This window comes from Notothenia rossii (genome assembly GCF_949606895.1).
Source record: "Notothenia rossii genome assembly, chromosome: 8".
NCBI classification, from domain to species: Eukaryota; Metazoa; Chordata; class Actinopteri; order Perciformes; family Nototheniidae; genus Notothenia; species Notothenia rossii.
Genome location: NC_136906.1, coordinates 29664873 through 29685653, shown reverse-complemented (window position 1 = coordinate 29685653; position 20781 = coordinate 29664873). Strand labels below are relative to the sequence as shown.

At 42.7% G+C, this 20781-nt stretch overlaps 2 protein-coding genes across 7 annotated transcripts in view; one reads left to right on the top strand and one right to left on the bottom strand.

The window, feature by feature from the left end:
- Nucleotides 1-20781, bottom strand: part of sh2b1 (SH2B adaptor protein 1) — a 33106-nt gene that overhangs the window by 7286 nt on the left and 5039 nt on the right. For 4 of the 6 annotated variants that reach the window (XM_079644904.1, XM_079644903.1, XM_079644902.1 and 1 more), the window contains exons 3-8: nucleotides 19961-20062; nucleotides 19475-19566; nucleotides 19303-19397; nucleotides 17812-17961; nucleotides 15250-15461; nucleotides 14658-14832 (exon numbers count right to left, since the gene is read on the bottom strand). In XM_079644904.1, coding sequence (XP_079501030.1) covers nucleotides 14658-14832; nucleotides 15250-15461; nucleotides 17812-17961; nucleotides 19303-19397; nucleotides 19475-19566; nucleotides 19961-20062 — 826 coding nt within the window. The remainder of the gene's footprint in view (nucleotides 1-14657; nucleotides 14833-15249; nucleotides 15462-17811; nucleotides 17962-19302; nucleotides 19398-19474; nucleotides 19567-19960; nucleotides 20063-20781) is intronic. The other 2 variants (XM_079644905.1, XM_079644907.1) reach the window with 1 other exon arrangement.
- On the top strand, nucleotides 851-8976 carry LOC307015936 (general transcription factor II-I repeat domain-containing protein 2A-like). The gene is made up of 2 exons (XM_079644915.1): nucleotides 851-8510; nucleotides 8680-8976. Exon 1 carries the CDS (start codon nucleotides 6666-6668, stop codon nucleotides 8502-8504), a length of 1839 nt encoding a protein of 612 aa, XP_079501041.1. The 5' UTR covers nucleotides 851-6665; the 3' UTR covers nucleotides 8505-8510; nucleotides 8680-8976.

Sequence of the window (20781 nt, the reverse complement as noted above, 5' to 3'; positions counted from 1 at the left end):
TGATGGTGAGAAGCTAAACTATCTATTAATTATGTCAATGACAGGGAGTGTGATTATTGAAATAGGGTGTTAGCGGTCTTGCTGGTGTTCAAAGAAGAATGACAACACTGTAGATCACCAACACTATGGTTTATTTTGTATTCACAGGCAAGTCAACGTTGTCGCAGTAAAAGTCCCAAGATAGTTCCTGGTGCAATAAAATGTTCCCTTGCAGTGTTTTACTATTAAGTCTGATGTTTCTCTATTAATATTGCTGCTGCATTAATGTGTATGTTGCATCATGTTACTGCTGTAGATGTGTTTCCGAGCCGCTCCGATTACAACGAGAGTTACAACGAGACGTCATATTTACACAAGACGGATCCTTTCTAGCCATAACCGAGTATGTCTGCGCGCGCATGAAAAGTTTCTGACACTTTGGGGCGGAGCCACTGGACTTTGATTGACAGCTGCCAGGAAACTAAAGTTGTCCATAAAAAACTATTATATTCGTAAAGTGTACAGCTAATATATATATATATATATATATATTAATTAATTTTTATATAAAACAATATATTTTTGTGTGGGCTGTATCTTTCGAAAACTGCTAGCTACCGTCTGCTGTACGCACCACCCTTACGAAATGAACTATAATATTACTATAGTATACTATAAGAGTTGTACGGAGGCCCTAAAGCAGGGGTTCTCAAAGTGCGGCCCGCGGGCCAATGGCGGCCCTCGGAAATGTTTCTGGCGGCCCGCGATAGTTAACCTTTTAAACCCCAAGTACAGTAAAAAAAAAAAAAAATTCTTTTTCTTTTTTTTTAATTTTTTTTTTTAACAGACATTGCTCCAGATAACAAACCGTACATCAAAACATGTAACAACAAACAACTAAACAAAATGTAATGGGGGAGGGAGGGGGGGGGGGGGGGTGGATGCAAGGATGACTTCCTAAGACAGCTGATTGTGACATACACAGGACATTACATACACAATACATTATACATTACACAGGAGATGCCATATTGACAGGGTTAGATAGGAGAGCTGCGGACAGTGAACCGCAATCCTCCTGTCTCCCCTCAAAATCCCCCAGCAGAGAAGCTGCACGCTCCATGTTCAGTAGGTCCAGATACTCCCTCAGCCATGAGTCCCTAGTAAAGCAGGCTGGTTTGCGTTCCTTCCAGTTTAATAGGATGAGTCTTTGTGGCTAAACAGGCCAATGTCCAGAGCCGATCGGTAGTCCTTGCAGGATTGCCATCTGGCTTGAGACCCAGTAGACATGCAATGGGACATGTAGGGAAATTAACTTTTAAAGATTCAGACAATAAGGATATTACTTCTGACCAAAGTTTTTTTTAACCGCTGGGCAGGCCTGGAATTTCGTCATTTTAGGGGCAAGGCCACTTGGCCTTTTGAGTTGTCAATTTTTTAAGGGCACAAAGGCCAAAAGCCAGGGCACCAAGGCCATAAATTAAAAAAATGATTTAACATACGATATGAAGTGACTACGATTGTATATGCATTTACAATACTTTTATATATATTTATTAAGCATTCAATGGACACCAAATTGCAATTAAACAAATTCTTTATTAAATCTACAAAGGATTCTTATAGCACAGACATGTTTGGCTCACTGTGAGACTGTGGTAGTGGGCCTACGTCAAGGTGCGTCCTTATTCTGAGTCACTTGAAGATGGAGATGATGACGAGTCAGGGAGATTTGGACTTTTGGGGTTCCTTTGACCATAGGGATGAATATTGGGTCTCCTTTTGTTGATGCCAGCTGCCCACCATCTTGCCACAGCTTCATCACTTTGATATTCAGCAGGAGCACAACCCTGGGATTTGATGAGGAGTAGATCTTCAATTGTTGAAGTGTGCTGAGCTTAAACGCCAATCGCCCTGCATTCTCTTCATTACTGAGAACTGCCGTTCAACTTGAGAGGTAGAGACAGGAAAAACTAGGACTATTTGTATTAGGTGCAGCAGATTGGGGTACATTCTTCCCTTCTCCAACAAGAATCTGGACCATAATGGGAGGAAAGTTTCCCTACTATGGTGACGCACAATGTCGTATGTAGACAGTTCAGGCATGCCACAAGACATGTGAATGGGTATTTTGATCGCGTTTTGAAAATTGGGCGATATAAACACGCAGCAAACTTTGAACTTCCGTCTGCGATCGCCGGTGGTCAAATAAGTCTGCACAGAGGTCTTTGACAGCTAACAACACAGCGCTAACTGCCTAGCACTAGATAATAATACAAAAAGAACACAACTGCAACATAAATCAGGGTTCTTACACCTTTTCCAAAGTCAAATTCAAGCACTTTTCAAGCATTTTCAAGGTGCATTTTGAAGCTTTTCAAGCAGCGTACAGCTGTTGTAAATTACATATTTATATGCACATACTTATACTCAAATGATTAGTTCCCTACCTCACATTAAATCAGATGTTCTTTATGCTATAAACAACCAAATGTGCGTTTTGTAATAGCATTCTACATAAGGATGAAAAATTAAAGATAAGAAAACAAAGTTTAATATTGTAAAATGAGTGACCCATATCATATATAGTAGACTGGGCATCCCATATAACCTGGCTGAGCCAATATAAAACAATCAGCCAACTAAGTTTTCAATAAATTCTTTATTAACATTTTTTACATTTTTGAGGTCCTTTTAGGGTGGCAGTAAACATACGGCTCTCCAAGGTTAGGACAAAACCATTGAAACACAAAGCTGATATAAAAAAAAGCGTGTGCAGAGATCCTCTTTCTGTGTAAGAGTTTTGGAGGTTTCCAGGGAATTTTTTGCAGAATATGAAACTTTTATTGCCAAAATCTCCCGATAAATACATGTTTGAAGCTTGTAAAGGGAAGATGACAGCTCTCCCTCGCACTAATGCTTTTATGTAGCGACGCTCCCCCCTCCCTCCCGCTGGCATTATGAATGTATGGCGTATAGCAGGGGTCGGCAACCTTTTTGATATGAAGTGCCATTTTAAAAATGTTATCAGCGTGCCAACGATCGATAATTATCAACGGGGGGGGGGGGGGGGTTGAGGAGCTTGACGCTCGTCAACTATCAGCTGGAGGGCGGGGGAGCCTCGCTGCGGGGAAGCAGTGTGTGGACCTGTCAGCGCAACTTACATGATGCCGAATTTAACAAACAAATTTAAATAATTGGTTTAAACGGCATAATAATAAGGACGATCGTCCGTTCTGTGATTCTCCAGAACACACAAGTTATGATATTAGGGTCATGCAGAGTGATATGAGATCGCTGTCCCTTTAAGAGAGAGAGAGAGGGGTGCGGCTTGTGCATGTGTGTTTGTGGATGGTAGAGCGACAGTGAGGGAACGTGTATATGTTTCTGGAAGTGAAACGGGAAAGCAGAAAAACAAAGGTCTGTGATGTATTTTGTGAAACAGAAGAACAGCTAAATAAATGCAACGTCCTCCCAAGAAGAGCTCGCCTCTCTCCAGTCATTTAAGCTAAAGTGGGTTATTGAACCTGAAGCTTGTTGCTTCTGCCCTCCTCGACTACGGTCTGGGAGCCGACAGGAAAGTTCAACACACAGATGGCCAGTCCGCCCATTTGTAGCATATTATTTCGATGAGAGATGAGCAGATTGCCACTGGGCTTTCAACTAAATACACAGCCACGCAAAAACTGCGTCATTTGTACAGCTCATTATGGGTACCGCAATTAGTGAAGTGCTTTCCACCGTGGTGAAACGATCAGCACTGCACCACGGAGGAAAGCGGCAGAAAGTCACCTGGAGTTAAAGAGAGTGGGGCTGCGTTGCGTGCATGGCTTCCTTCTGCAGGTAACGGGGAGACACGCTCTGGCGGCGGTCTCGCGTTTAGGATCCGAAAATTAATTTAAATATTTTGCACACTTATTCCACTTATTCCGAGTGTGCCACTGGTTGTGCCAGGGGTTGCCGACCCCTTGCGTATAGTAATCATAGATAACACGGCAGGGTCCGTTACAGTTTGTTTTCATCTGATTTCAAATAAACAAAGTCTTGGCTTTCAGAATATTAAACTTGTTTCGGCAAATTCAGATGATAAATACAACTTTGAAGCTTGTAACGGCATAATTACAAGCGGAGAACGGAGTAACTTTACGTCAAAGCAGGCATAACAACAGCCGGTGTTTCTCGTGAGTGTTTTCCCCGGGAAACTAACACAATACACACAAACGCAAAAATACACAAACACACAAACACACACTCGCGAGCTTCCCCCAGACCATTAATACAAACGAAAATATGTTTCCTCCGTTAGAAAGCTAGGAATATCCTCTTTCCAACAGTGTATAACTCAAAATGTGTCTTCGGGTCAATGTGACTGATTTCGATGGAGCAAGTTTAGGCACGAAAAATACTACCAGTAGAAATACATTGCTTTTATGTGCTTCATCCTCTGAAAACCACAGGATGGCGACTGTCACACATACTGACATAGGTACGCTCCTTTTTATTATTGTCACCTGCATAAGCAATTATCACACATCGAGTTCGCTAACGTTACTAGCTTAAACAAACGTAACATGCAACGTTGGCCTAATCCAAAATGCTCTACTACGGCTTACCTTTCATATTGCTCGTCAGCGCAGACTCTCCCATCGCGAATAATTGAAATTCTTTGTGGCAAACTGTGCAGAAGGCGAATCGTTGGGTTGATCCTCGTTTTAGCCACAGCTTGTATTTCTTTTCGGATAGCCAACGCTCGTTAAAACAACAACCTCCTGGCATACTGTCATTCTCTCATTAGAATGCCCAGGTCACACAAAGAAAACACTTGCAGGTCGCACGCATAGCGCGGGAAGGCCGGAGCGGAGCTGTTTTATGTAGAAGCGAAGCAACTAAGGGCGCTCCGACTTCTTTATTTTCTTTTAATCTAAAAAGCGAACTATTCAGTCAGACAACAATTTATTGTAAAAGTAAAGCATTTACAATTTCAAGCACTTTATCTCAAATCCAAGCACCATTCCCAAAATTCAATCACTTTTCAAGTCATGAAAACACCTCGTAAAAATTCAAGCATTTTCAAGGATTTCAAGCACCCGTACGAACCCTGATAACTTATCCAAGTAGTAACAAAAACACTTCAAAATATTATAATTATGCATTACCATACGAGCAAGAAATAGTAATGTTATCCATAAAATTACACTTAAAGCTGGACAAATGAAAAACTTAACGGCAAACAGGATCATCACAAAACCTTACCTCACCTCAGCCTTTTCTTGAGCGGAGAATCAGCTAGCTAGGTCCTAGACCGTCCTACGGACGCGTGAGGGGGTGGGCGGAGATAGGTCCTAGACTGATGTCAACTGTCATCATAGACCGTCCGAGCGGTGCATTCCAGACTCAAATCAAGCGCACCACTGATTTTTTTTTCCTCCTTCAAAATATGCTGGTGTTGAAGCCGTGTCAGAAAAGAGGCAGACTGCTAAACCACAAAACTTAGTCAGAGAGGGCATCAAGGCCACTGTGGCCTTATGGCAGATATCATTTTTAAGGGCACAAGGCCAAAGTGGGAGGCCATGGCCCTTGTGGCCCTCGTGAAATTCCTGCCCTGCCGCTGGGCATTCCCAGAGTAGGTGCAACAATGTACCTCGCTTGCCACATTCATGCCAGCATAAATCTGTGTGTTTATTGTCCGTCTTGGATTTTGTAACAGGGGTGATGTAAGCTCTATTGAGAATTTTGAACTGTATGATCCTGAATCTTACACATTTAGAAGAGAACATAACTGACTGCCAAATGGAGTTCCATTGCAAAGCAGACAGAGAGATATTCAAGGTATGCTCCCAGGACAGTTGAACAGGAGAATAGGTATTCGGGGCAGCCCTAGATAATAATTTATAAATGTTAGAGACCACACCTGATGATATGATTGCTTTTTTGAGGCGCTGGTCCTCTTCCATACATGAAGCAGGCATGGCTTATTTATTGATGGTCCATCAATCCATTTTTGTGCAAAAATCGGAGAAACTAAATGATAGCATTATGGTAGCCACCGGAGGCTAGCGCAGCTTCCGGTTCCTCTACGCGTCACTCTCACTCCTTATTTGGTAACCTGAATCTCGCAAATCTCGCAAATCTCGCGAGTTGCAGTTAAGCGGAAAATCTGTTGTAAGTTATCAGAAACGGGAATTAGCTAGCGATTTTAGCTAGTCACTGTCTGTAGATAACCCAACTTTGTGTCCTCTGAGACTGAAGGAGATGTTGCATTGTTTTTGTTGCCTTCGTTGTAGTTTTATGTGTATTTTGGATTTAATTTAGGTTAACTTCCAGTTCCGTTTGCATGCTTTTATTTTGAAGGCGAGATAACGTGTTTGACAGGAAGTTGTGGTGGCATCGGAGACAACTTGACAGATAAAGTAGTGTCTGCTATGTAACGGCAGAGAAAGAGTGTGTGTGTTTGCGTGTGTGGTTAAGTATATGAACGCACACAAAAGTCCGGTTATACAATAATAAAACAACAAGCTGTCTCTCCCAACGTCCACACTCAGGCACACTGTTATTTCCACTGAATACCCCCAGCGCGAGCATCCCCAAACTCACTCCCTGATTGGATGCACGTCCCAAAAGGCGGCAAAGTGTTCACGTGAACAGCGGAAACAAAATTTGTAGGAAGTTTTCGTTGTGTAAGCGAGATGGAGGAGCCAGGGCCGTCGCGTAAAAAACGTTTTGTCAGTGAGGAGAAAAGGAAGTTCCAGGAGAAATGGAGCAACGCTTACTTCGTTTTACCTCAGGGGTCGGATAAAGTGATATGCCTCATCTGCAAGCAGGTGAATGCAATGCTCAAGGAGTATAACATAAAACGCCATTATGATACCAATCATAAAATGTATGACAAGTTCATGGGCAAGGAGCGCAGAACTAAACTTGAACAACTTCAAAGAGGTTTAACTGCCCAGCAGTCAGTTTTCACAAATCTTGCAAAATCCGGTGAAGCTGTAACACAGGCTAGCTATGTGGTAGCTCACGAAATTGCCAGGCGGAGCAAGCCGTTCAGTGATGGAGAATTCGTGCGAGACTGCATTTTGAAAGTGGCTGACATTGTATGCCCTGAACAAAAGTCAAAGTTCCGTGACATAAGTTTATCGAATGACACAGTGACACGACGAATCGAAGATCTGGCCAATGATCTCAAAGAGCAATTGGGACTACGTGTGGAAGGCCTAGGCAAGGGGTCCTTTTCTATAGCACTGGATGAGAGTACAGTCATTTCTGATACTGCACAACTGCTGATTTTCATTCGAACGGTCACGGAGGACTTTGAAATAGGCGAGGAACTGCTAAGCATGGAGAGTATCAAAGACAGAACAAGGGGAATCGACATTTGTGATGCTGTGTGTCGTAGTCTCGATGCATACAATGTGGAGCTGACATCCATGGTCGGTGTCACAACAGATGGAGCGCCAGCCATGGTCGGGAGAAAGGCGGGCGCTGTCTCTTTGCTCAGCGACAAAGTGGCCAATAACGGAGGTGAGAACCTAATCAAATATCACTGCATAATTCACCAAGAAGCCCTTGCTGCTCATACGCTTGAAATGAAACATGTCATGGACATTGTTGTCAAGACAGTGAATTTCATAAAGTCCAGAGGTCTGAATCACCGTCAATTCAAAACTTTTTTGGTGCAATCAGAGGCTGAATTTGGTGACGTCATATACTTCACTGCTGTCAGGTGGCTGAGCAGAGGTGCCACACTGAAGCGTTTTTTTAATTTGAGGAAAGAAATCGCTGAGTTCATGCAATCAAAAGGACAAGATCTGCCACAGTTAAGTGACACTGAATGGCTTTGTGACCTAGCGTTCCTTGTTGACCTGAACACCTTTCTCAGCGATCTCAATGTGAAGCTGCAGGGCCATGGGAAGCTCATTTCCACATTGTTTGAAAGCGTCAAAGCTTTCCAGCGAAAACTTCAACTAGTGCAGGGACAGCTCAGAGAGGGGGATCTAACCCATTTCCCCGCCTGCAAGGTGCTCGCAGGTGAATGTGACGTTTTACATCACCTGTGTTCAGACAAGAACCACAACCTCATGGAAAAACTCCAAGAGGAATTCCACCACCGCTTCTCGGACTTCAGTGACCACGAGAAGTCATTCAACCTATTCCAAGATCCCTTCACATGTGCACCCGAAGAAGAGCCTGCAGAAATGCAGTTCGAGCTCATCGACCTGCAGGAGAGCTCTGAGGCCAGAGCAGCATATCGAGACAAGAATCTCATCGAGTTCTACAAAGGACTTTCCCCATCTACGTACCCTGCACTTCGCCAACATGCCATCAGAATGGCCTCTCTGTTCGGAAGCACATACATTTGTGAGAAAACTTTCTCCACCATGGCCATCAACAAATCCCAGCTGAGATCCAGGCTGACGGATGCCCATCTACATGCTGTCCTTCGTATAGCAACAACGGAGATGGAACCGGACATCAAAGGAATAGTAGCCAACAGACGACAGCACCATAAATCCCATTCAAAGTAGGAAAAGGTATGTTGATGACAGGCAATAATAGCCGATTTGTGTTACAAATACAACAACAATAATAATAACAATGATGATGATGAATACTGTGTTATTGTGGTCTTTGGTAAGCTTCTATTTTAAAAGTCTCTTTCTCTCCCTCCCCCCTCTCTGTCTCTCTGTATTTGTCTTGCAGAGACTATCCTGTGGTGCTTGAGTAGCTGGAATTGGTTCTGAAACAGGGCCCTGCTGATAAGACAGGAAATCCACAGCATATCACTAACTCCAGCGCAATACTCTGTGTGTGTGTGTGTGTGTGTGTGTGTGTGTGTGTGTGTGTGTGTGTGTGTGTGTGTGTGTGTGTGTGTGTGTGTGTGTGTGTGTGTGTGTGTGTGTGTGTGTGTGTGTGTGTGTGTGTGTGTGTGTGTGTGTGTGTGTGTGTGTGTGTGTGTGTGTGTGTGTGTGTGCAATAAAGAAAAGATTTGTTTTGGAATTTTGTGTTCCGTTTTTTCTTGGGCGGCCCTCAATCCAATATTGGGTACCTAAATTGGCCCTCACTCATCAAAACTTTGAGAACCCCTGCCCTAAAGGGACATGAAAAAAAAGAGAGAAAAAACGGGTAACGGGTTTGTATCTCGTAAGCACTAGAAACTTTCTTGTGCGCATGAGATACAAACCTGTTATCCTGACTTTTTTTTTTTTTGTTGAGAAAGTTACCGATACACCAAGGAGGAAGTGGAACACACAGGAGACAACCATTTCACTGCAGACTGTTAGGCTATGTTTACGTGGGGAAATGACAGTGCATACATTATTTGAGATATATTTCAAACTCAGACTTAATTTTATGGACATTTCGGCCAGGGGTGTGGAGCTATTTGTTTAAGCACCGGATTGGCAAAACAGGAGAGTGTGTAAACCAGTCTGCTTTGATCTATGAATTAATGTCCGTGACTCTCAGAGAACCTGCTGCCCGCAGCTGTTTTAAAGGGAAACAAACACTCAGAACACACACACACTGAGCCAGTGGCGGACTGGCCATCGGGACGTTCGGGACGAATCCCAATGGGCCGGAACCGAAGTGGGCCGGTCGGGCCACTAGGTCCACCGTTTCCCCGCAGCGAGGCTCCGCCCGTTGACAGTTCACTAGCCGCCCACCCCCCCGTTGACAGTTTACGTGGGCTGGGCTGGGTGAGATTCTAGTCCCAGTCCGCCCATCATGCGCCCTGGTGACCGGACATCTCCTTCATAAAACTAATAAAAGAGGGAGTAATCGGGCTGTTCAATGTGTGTGTGTGTAGAGGTGTGTGTGTGTGTGTGTGTGTGTGTGTGTGTGTGTGTGTGTGTGTGTGTGTGTGTGTGTGTGTGTGTGTGTGTGTGTGTGTGTGTGTGTTTAAGACGTAACAGCCTGTGCTCACTCTTTACAGCTGTTCAATGAAGGTAAACACAGAGTAGGCGGTGCGTAAGAGCTCTTTGAGCGCTGGAGCTGCTCTTCTCTGAGTTACACGTCCCGCTGCCTCCTGGAGTGACCACACACCCCTGGCCGAAATGTCCTTAAAGTGAAGTCTGATTACGAAATATATCTCAAATAATGTATGCACTGTCATTTCCCCACGTAAACATAACTGTCTGCAATGAAATGGTTGTCTCCTGTGCTCACGAGAAAGTATCTTGTGCGCACAAGTTAGTATCTCGTGCGCACGAGATACAAACCCGTTATCCTGACTTTTTTTTTCCCATGTCCCTTTAGGGCAGACCTGGGCACTGTACGGCCCCCGGGCCACATACGGCCCTTTGGTTGACTCTGACAGGCCCGTGTAAGGTTAATTGGAAATTACAAAATAAACATATTTTCTAATTTTACCTCATGCATGGACTAAAGCTGCAATGCTTTTATTTTGAAGTTGTTTTTTATTCACGTACATAATGACGCAATACGTCAAATCAAGACGTGCGCGTTATTGGATAATTGTCACAAGACGACTTTAGCGCTCAAAAATGTCAGCTGATGCTAAAAAAATAAAGGTAGATGCCGAATGTAGGGTTTTCAACAAAAATTGGACTGCTAAGTATTTATTTACTGAAGTCGGAGGTAAAGCCGTGTGTTTAGTTTGCGGGGAGCAGATCGCCGTGTTCAAGGACTACAATTTGAGTCGGCATTACGAGACGAAACACGCGGAGAAATACAAAAACTTGACTGATGCTGAAAGGGCGCGCACATCGAACGCTTTGCTAGCTAAGCTGCAAAAGCAGCAAGGCTTTTTTACCAAGCTTCACACATCCAAGGATGCAGCAACCAAGACCAGCTTCGTGATATCCCACAAAATAGCTAAACACAGTAAGCCATTCTCAGAGGGGGAGTTTGTCAAAGAGTGCTTAGTGGACTCTGCAGCACTAATATGCCCTGAAAAAAAAAGAAGCCTTTGAGCAAGTCCCGCTGTCCAGGCGAACCGTGACGAGAAGGATCGAGGACATTGCGGGGAATCTGGAGCTTCAGCTGCAACATGAAGTGGCAAGTTTTGACTTTATCTCCTTGGCTTTGGACGAGAGCTGTGATGTCCGCGACACAGCGCAGTTACTCGTATTTGTCCGTGGGATAACGCCGGACTTCAAGATTACGGAGGAGCTGGCAGCAATGCGGCCGATGAAAGGGACGACGACAGGGAGCGATCTGTTCACGGAGGTAAATGCGTGCATGGACACGCTGGGACTGAAATGGGACAGACTGGCAGGTGTCACAACAGACGGTTGTCCAAATCTTACAGGTAAAAATGTTGGACTTTTGAAACGTATGCAAGATAAAGTGACTGAAATCGACGCAGATCAGAAATTGGTATTTTTGCATTGTATTATACACCAACATGTGTTGTGCAAGTCAGTGCTAAAAATTCACCATGTTATTGATGTTGTTACTAAAATAGTAAACTTCATCAGGGCACGGGCATTGAATCACAGACAGTTTGTTGCACTTTTGGAGGAGCATGAGACTGAGCATAGTGACATCGGCTACCACACAGCTGTCAGATGGCTCAGCCTGGGCAAAGTGCTAAAAAGAGTTTGGGACCTGAAAGCAGAGATTCAAGAGTTTTGTGAGAAGAAAGGCAAAGACATCCCAGAGCTCTCAGACGAGGACTGGATGGCAGATTTTGCATTTGCTGTTGATGTGACTGCACTGATGAATGAACTGAACACCAAACTGCAAGGCAAGGGCCTTTTTGTTCATGAAATGCACAGCCTGGTGAAGGCTTTCATGAGAAAGATGCAGTTTCTTTCAAGCCAACTGGAGAGCAACACTCTCACTCACATGCAAACCCTGAAAGAAGTCACACCATCAGCTGATCACCTCCGCAGGTACTCATCCATGTTAGGAGCATTGCATGGTGAGTTTTCAAGGCGATTTGAAGATCTCCGAACAATCGAGGATGAAATGCTCATGATTTCCTCTCCCTTTACCTGCAGTATGGATAATGCACCCAGTGATGTTCAGCTGGAACTCATTGACCTGCAGTCTGATGCAGTACTGGCAGAGCGCTTTAAGTCAGGATCTCTGCTGGATTTCTACTCTTCTCTCGAGGAGGAGAACTTTCCAAACATGAGGAGACATGCTCAGAAGATGTTGGTTCTCTTTGGCTCTACCTACATATGTGAACAAACATTTTCAAAGATGAAGTTTATGAAATCCAAGTATAGATCCTCTCTCACTGATGATCATCTGTCAGCTGTGCTTCGCATCTCCACCTCAGACATTCAACCTGACTTCGATGCACTCGTTAAAGCCCAGCAGAGACTAGATTTCTCTCACTGAACAAGAAAAAAGAACTTAAAAACACCAAATGAGGTGGTTAGACTACAAATGTAGGCATGTAAAGGAACCAACTAGCAGTGAACTGGGACACTTTCTTTGGAAGCCTTTTCTCAAAATCACAGTTCAGTGATGTTCAGTGACAGTTCAATATGATGTATCTTGCTGAATGTTTGGAGCACAAAGACAATGTTGTGATGTCTTAAGAATGCTAAGAACCTTTACACAACTTTCCAACAGTATATGAAACTCAAAATGTGTTTTGTAGTGAATGCGACTGAAAATGTTCACTAATATGAGTCAGAAATGGTGAAAAACGTTCACATTTTGTTTACCATTGTTTTGGGAAATTTGATTGAATAAATTACATTTTTTGTAAGGCAACCTCACTTTTTCATTGCTCAACTATAACATATACTCTTACCAGCTTGTCAAAACAATGCTATTTACTGCTTTTTATAAAGAAATACAATTAATATTATGCAGAATTGAGTTCAGCCTTTTGGCCCGGCCCTCCACAATATTTTTTGTTTCTCATGTGGCCCCATGGAAAAAATAATTGCCCACCCCTGCTTTAGGGGCTCCGTAGAGTTGTATAGTGTCCTATAGTACGTTTGTAGTGTTCTGCAGTATATTTTACCAGCTATCGTATTTTTTCTGTGGTGCCATTTTATTAGCTATAGTAGCCCTATAATTTTACAATAGTAATACTATGTATCTAGATCTTTGTAGTATTCCTATATTATTTTAAATAGTATAACTATAGTATAATATATAGTGTTTCTGTAGTTGTTTTTTGAATGTACTATAGAACACTCCTAGTAATAGCATGATATTGTCATAGTGTCATAGGGAGGTGTGTGGCGCAGTGGAGTAGTGCGTTGGTGTTCAGGTTCAAACCCCACTGCAGTCAGCATGTCGTTGTGTCCCTGGGCAAGACACTTCACCCCAAATTGCTCCTGTGGGGATTGCCCAAAGTATTGAGTATGTAAGTCACTTTGGATAAAAGCGTCTAACAAGTGACATGTAATGTAATAGTCAATGCATATTATTACTATAGTGTTTGTAAAAGTATTACTGTAGTGTTTTTTTTGGCGTTTCCGTATTAAGAAAAAACGCGCGTTTTAAACGGGCGAATAGTGGCACTTTAGGCTTTCGATACGAGTGAGGCTGACTTTCCCGCGAGCGAGCAAGAGGGCTGTCTCTCTCTCTCGCGTGAGCGCATAGCCGCTCGCGGGGGTTTAATCTGCGCGCGAGGGTCATTACATTACGCAAAACAAGCTACTCATGAGCGGAAAATGTGCTTTTACGCGCGCATGAAATGACCCTCGCGCGCAGATTAAACTCCCGCGAGTGAGACAGCCTCACTCGCTTGCGGAGTCTGTCTGCGCGCGCATTAAAAGTGTCTGACACTTTGGGGCGGAGCCACTGGACTTTGATTGACAGCTGCCAGGAAACCTGAAGTTGCCAGGTTTGATAAATGCCTGAACTACCAAGAGCCGAGGAGTGGCAGCAGCAATATCAGTTTTTACGAGATTGAATGGGAAAGATGTCCATAAAAAAACATTATATTCGTAAAGTGTACAGCTAATATATATATATATATATATATATATATTAATACATTTGATATAAAACAATATATTTTTGAGTGGGCTGTATCTGTCGAAAACTGCTAGCTACTGTCTGCTGTATGCACCTCTTACGAAATGAACTATAGTATTACTATAGTATACTGTAAGAGTTGTATAGTGTCCTATAGTAAGTTTGTAGTGTTCTGTAGTATTTTTCACCTGCTATCGTATTACTATAGTTTTTTCTGTAGTGCCATTTTATTAGCTATAGTAGCCCTATAATATTTCAATGACTGACTCCATAGCTGTTGAGAGAGATGACGAGTGGCATTTACAGTGGCCAATCAGAGGGGTCTCAAACCGGATACATCACACGGGATGAGGGTTCCCAACCAACCGGAATGGTTTAAAGTTAAACTAAGGAAGTAGACGTATCACATATACCGATAGCAGCACCGTTTGTCCAGCGGCTTAACGGTATACCGATACCGTCCAATCAGGTACCGGTATTGACTTAGTACCGGTTCTCGGTACCCATCCCTAGACCTGAGTAAAGCCCGATTTGACTACACATACAACATATCAGAATTTAAAATGACTAGAAATATAGTTTAATGAGTTCAATTATTATTTCAGCTATATTTGTTCCATAAGCTTGTTTTTTAGCTGAAAGTGTTTTTCTATAGTCCTGTGTGCGAGCTCCCGGAGTTCAATTCCTTGTTTGTGTTTATTATTCTTGTAGAATACGTTTTATTCCATGAATCGATAAATGAAGGGGCAGGGTCGTGGGGACGGTACCTGGCTGGCGAACAGCGGTGGCCCCTACAAAGCTGATGAGTGTGACGTCCGAGGCTCCGCCGGACTCCAGGGGGATGGGGTGCACACGGAAGTGCTCCAACATGTCGAAGATGGACTGGAACCAGAGGTGCTGCACACGGCACTGACCGTCCTCGTTCAGGGACAGACGCAGGTGCTGCAGAGGGGACAGCAAGTCAAACTCAAGGTTTACCAATACATTTTTGTTAACTATATTAAAAATTGGAAGAAATTAAATTGTGCAGATCAGATTCTGCAACGTGAATTTGTGTTGCTTTTTTATATTACTGTAAATTGAATATGGTAGTGTTGGTCAAACAAAATAAGATTTCTTAAGACAGGGTCTGAAAAAATTGGTGGACATTTTACATTTTCTTTACATTTATTAATTAATATATTTAAACTTGATTTCATATTTGAGAGCTATTTGCAATGATAGAAAAGACAAAAGAAAAACAAAGAGATATATTCATAGAGAAGACGCAGTAGCATCAGAGAGTTAAATGTAGTAACATGATTCATTTTGTATGAATAATAGTCTTATTATGAAGTCAGTGCTCAAAATGAAACTCACCTTGGCCTTGCCCTGGAAGTTAAAGGTGAGGACGTACTCTCCGCGACGCGTCTCGCTCTGTCGCACCAGGAACACACCGTGGCTCGCCGGCCCTCCCGCCAACACCAGCTGAGCCGCTTTGAGGCGGGACAGCGTGCCGTGGAACCACTGACACTCACTGAGCGGGTGCTCCACCGCCTCCGCAGCGATCACATCCGAGAACAGGAAGGAGCCTGCAGGGTGGTGCATGTTGGGTATTCAAGTTTAAAAGATGGTCATGTTTGAAACAGATCAGACTAAGCTGAACCATAACCAGAGGCCTCATTTATAACGTCTTCCGTAGGATTCACGTGGGAAGGTTGCTTAGTAGAAAGCAAAAAAATAGGTACAGAAATGTTCCAACATTTTCAGATTCACAAAACATTGCGTACCGTCGAGGGAAGTGCGTACGGCACTTCCTACGCTGGTTTCCATTTATAAATCACAATCGACTCGAAATGCGGTGCAGCTTTTGCGGGCTTCACATAACGCCCATATTTGCCTATAAATAGTCAAAGAAACGCCCATTCATTCATTCATTTTGACTGACTGCATGAAGAAGATAGCAGGAAATGACGACAGAACAGCTAAAATAGACATCTCACACCGTGTCAGATTTTGGTTATTTTGGGGAGGTCGAGATAAATCATATTGGTTGGTGGATGCAGTTTGAACCAGAGTAGCAGCATGGAGGTCGGATCGTCACCAAAATAAATAAATAAGTGGTCCGAAAAAGGTTAATGACAAAATAAATACACATAGCCTTCCTCAGGCAGTGTGTTTGTACCGGGGACAGGAGACACCCCCTTGATGAGAAACTAAGAAATGAGCGGGGAATCCCTTCGGAGTGGAGTCATGACGACTGGATCTGAATTATGTTTTTGTATTTGGTGGTTTGTGTTCCAGCTGTCGATCAGCAACTACACTGAAAAAAAATATAAATGCAACACTTTTGTTTTTGCTCCCATTTTTCATGAGATGAACTCAAAGATCTAAAACATTTTCTATATACACAAAATAACCATTTCTCTCAAATATTGTTCACAAATCTGAAAAAATCTGTGATAGTGAGCACTTCTCCTTTGCCAAGATAATCCATCCCACCTCACAGGTGTGGCATATCAAGATGCTGATTAGACAGCATGATTATTGCACAGGTGTGCCTTAGGCTGGCCACAATAAAAGGCCACTCTGAAACGTGCAGTTTTGCTTTATTGGGGGGGTCTGGGGGGGGTCCGAAAACGCACAGCCTCAGGGTCTGGGGGGGTCCGAAAACCAGTCAGTATCTGGTGTGACCACCATTTGCCTCACGCAGTGCAACACATCTCCTTCTCATAGAGTTGATCAGGTTGCTGATTGTGGCCTGTGGAATGTTGGTCCACTCCTCTTCAATGGCTGTGCGAAGTTGCTGGATATTGGCAGGAACTGGAACACACTGTCGTATACGCCGATCCAGAGCATCCCAAACATGCTCAATGGGTGACATGTTAGGGTTAGGGTTTAACCCTAGGGTTTTCGGACCCCCCCAATAAAGCAATACTGCACGTTTCAGAGTGGCCTTTTATTGTGGCCAGCCTAAGGCACACCTGTGCAATAATCATGCTGTCTATCAGCATCTTGATATGCCACACCTGTGAGGTGGGATGGATTATCTTGGCAAAGGAGAAGTGCTCACTATCACAGATTTTTTCAGATTTGTGAACAATATTTGAGAGAAATGGTTATTTTGTGTATATAGAAAATGTTTTAGATCTTTGAGTTCATCTCATGAAAAATGGGAGCAAAAACAAAAGTGTTGCATTTATATTTTTGTTCAGTGTATATATCCATAATCCACCAGTTAAAGGAAATACAACTAATGTGTTGTGTTATATTAGCTGTACAATTGACCACATATGGTGTTCTTAGTTTCCATACCTCCTTTGTTTGACGAGCGACTTATCAAGTCTTGGCAAACGGCATAAAACACGATGAGGTAACATTTTATTGATGGTATTATTTCCACATATTTCCCTCCATTCTTCCTTCTGCCAGCGGTGTCGCAGTTTCTCGTCTCTCCCGTTTTTGTGCTTAGTGCGTACGCATGGGTTGGAGTTTGCGTGGAGGACTGCACATTTTCCTGTGAAGTTAGTATTTTATAAATCGCAAACATTGCGTAGAAAGCGTATATCCCTTTATAAATGAGGCCCCAGGGCTGGGCAATAGGGAGATTATCAGAACCCGACATATTGTTACCTTGACAGGGTCGACAGTGACATTTTTATAAACAGTATATCATCTGAAAAGAATATCACAAGGAAAATACACTTATGCCATATCGAAATATACAACATCTAAGACGATATCTGGTCTCACAATATCAATATAATAGCGATATGTTTCCAAGCACAAACCCTAACTAATATTCTAAGGAGCTTTTCTTTATTTGAAAGCTAACCTATTAGCATGTAGCATGCATTATTGATCATGTCGTCTTTAACCTGACCATTACCAGACCTCTGGTTCAATATCTGCAATTATTACTCGTCTTAGGATCGTATTCACCTGTGGCGTCTGGCGTCTCAGCGAAGGGTGTGCCCAGGCTGTTCCCGCTAAGAATCCGGCTGTCTGGTTCATCGAGAGGCGCTCGGGGGGGCAGCTCCGGGGGGAGAGGGTCCATCAGAGGTGAGGAGCCTCCTATTCCTCCATAACAAACTGAGGACACAAACAAGCAGCAGAGAGTATAAACACAAACATAAAGATGGAGAGGGATAGATAGATTCATCGAGGAACCATCAAATAAGTATTATACTACTTCGCCTGAAGTCTAGCAAAACCAACAGGAGCAAATACACATATTATATAACTCATATATCATTCAAAATACAATCATTTTATACTTTGTGCATTGTCTTTCATTTAAAAGGACTATCATTTTCCTTGCAAAACTGCCGGCAATATATATATATATATATTAAATATATTGTCTTTGCAGCCAGCGGAGAATCCTGGAGTCCATGCATCCGGCCAATAAATAATGTAATACGTCAAAATCAAGACTTATTGCTTTTGAACCCAGTATTTATAAGATTAGATCATATAACACAAGTAAATCGGTCAGCTTTAGAGGTGCTTGTAGATGGAAAACCTTTGGACAGGACCAGGCTTTCCTGCCTTTATACTAAGCTAACCAGCTGTTGGCTTTAGCTTTTCAATTCAGCATACAGACATGAAAACAAATGAATCTGAACTAACTAACTAACTTGCTATGTCGCGGGGGAAGAACTTTTAAACAACTACACATTACAAATATCCTTGTGGCTTACTTTGGCGCATTAATAGCTAGTTATATATACTGTGTGTATATATATATATATATGCCGGGGTTTTTTCTAGCAAAATATAGTATGAGGCAATACTGTGGCGATGATCTTATAAGATATATCAATTATCGCGAGAACATGATGCTCAAATACAAGATGGCGCCGCAGACGTAAACAACAACGCAGCGTCGGAGCTCTGTGAAAACAAAGCTGTCTATGACGTCTGATGGCAGATTTTCCAGGTAAACAATTCATTTTGGTAAGAGGGCGCAGCGTCCCTGTTATCCAGTAGAGACAAAACCCTGAATATGCATCTACAAACGAATAATATGAATACAAAAAGTTTAGAATGTATTGGCAGAAAATACACCCAAGAATGATCAATAAGGAACACAAAAGCTATAGCTCAAAAATCTACTCCTGGTTGAAATATCATCATCGTGATTCAAAAAGTGAGAGCAGCACATGATCTTGTAAAGTTATTGGCCAAGCCTATCTGTGTATATACAGAGTGTATCCTCTGACACACACACACACACACACACACACACACACACACACACACACACACACACACACACACACACACACACACACACACACACACACACACACACACACACACACACACACACACACACACACACACACACACACACACACACACACACACACACACACACACACACACACACACACACACACACACACACACACACACACACACACACACCTTTAGACGTACTTTGTGAGAGACGGTCGGCAATATCAGGCATCCCACTGATGTCCAGCGGCCCAACACTCACACCTTCGGCATCCTCCTGTTCACTGTGGGAGGCAGACAGTTCAATCATGTTGTCCGTACCTTACTTTGAGGTGACCTTGTTCTTTCATTATGTAATTACCTGAGACAGATGCCGTTCCTGATGTCACTGAGCCAGGCTCTCATCTGCACAGCGTCGCGAGTCTCAATCACGTACTGCGCCGTGCCCTCCAGCTGAGAGGTGCAACATAAAGAGATGTATTCATATGTGGGCCAGCATCACTTACAAAGGGTTTTGAAACATATATCCATATATTTTTAGAATATTACAAAACTGTTTATTATACTGTACAGTGTGTAGCTATTGTTCATATGACAATAACGCCTCTGAATTGAAGATATCTTTTTAACTTCAGCTCCTTACCAATATTTACTCTTTTCTCAGTGGTGTATTTGTTTAATTGTCCTTTACACAGGAAACCTTTCAGAGATTCAGGAACATATAATAATAATATCAGCAAGTCATAGCAAAGAATAGTAAAGAAAAACTGCTTGCAAAAACCACAAACAAATTACAATACAAAGCATTTCAAAACACAAAGTGAAGCTGTATAAAGACAGTGGTCACCTGCAGCAGGAAGGTGTTCTCCTTGTCGGGGACCTCCAGCGCCGTGGTGCTCCTCACATCCACCATGGAGCAGCAGGGGACGGTCAGCCGGGGCTTCGTCGACTGGGGGGACAAACCAGCAACATTGAAATCAATACATTTGAGTAGAGTACAAAAGTGTAACATAAATATTGTCTTTGTGACCAGTGGAGACTCCTGAAGTCACTGCTCCCAGGCAATAAATAATCAACCCAGTCAAACCTACACTTGTTGTTTTTGAACTTAGATTAGACAAACTTTAAAAGTGCTCTTAGATGGATTACCTTTGGATAGAGCCAGGCTTGTTTCTTCCCGTTTCCTGTCTGTATGCTAAGCTAAGCTAACCGGCTGCTGTCTGGGCTTTTAAATGGACTGTACAAACATGGGAGAGGAATCAATCTGCACATCTAACTCACGGCAGTAAGAGAATTACCAACGTTTTCCCTACCCCATTTTAAAGAACTTGTCAACTAGTGTAGAACAATGAATTTAATTATTTATTTTTCTCTGGCTTTCAATATGGATTACTGCAATAAATCACATGTGAGAGTATATAACATGCGAGAGTATACAGTGCCATGCAAAAGTATTCACCCCCCCTTGACATTTTTCCTATTTTCTTGCAAAGAATAATATCATATTTTTGGGGGATTTTATAGCAAGACCCCCACACAAAGTCAGTCAAAATTGGTGAAGTGAATAAAAGAGCATGTTTTAAAACATAAAAAAATAAATAAAAGTGGTTTGTGCATATGTATTCACCCCCTTTGCTATTTAGCCCAACATTATTTAAATAAGGTTCA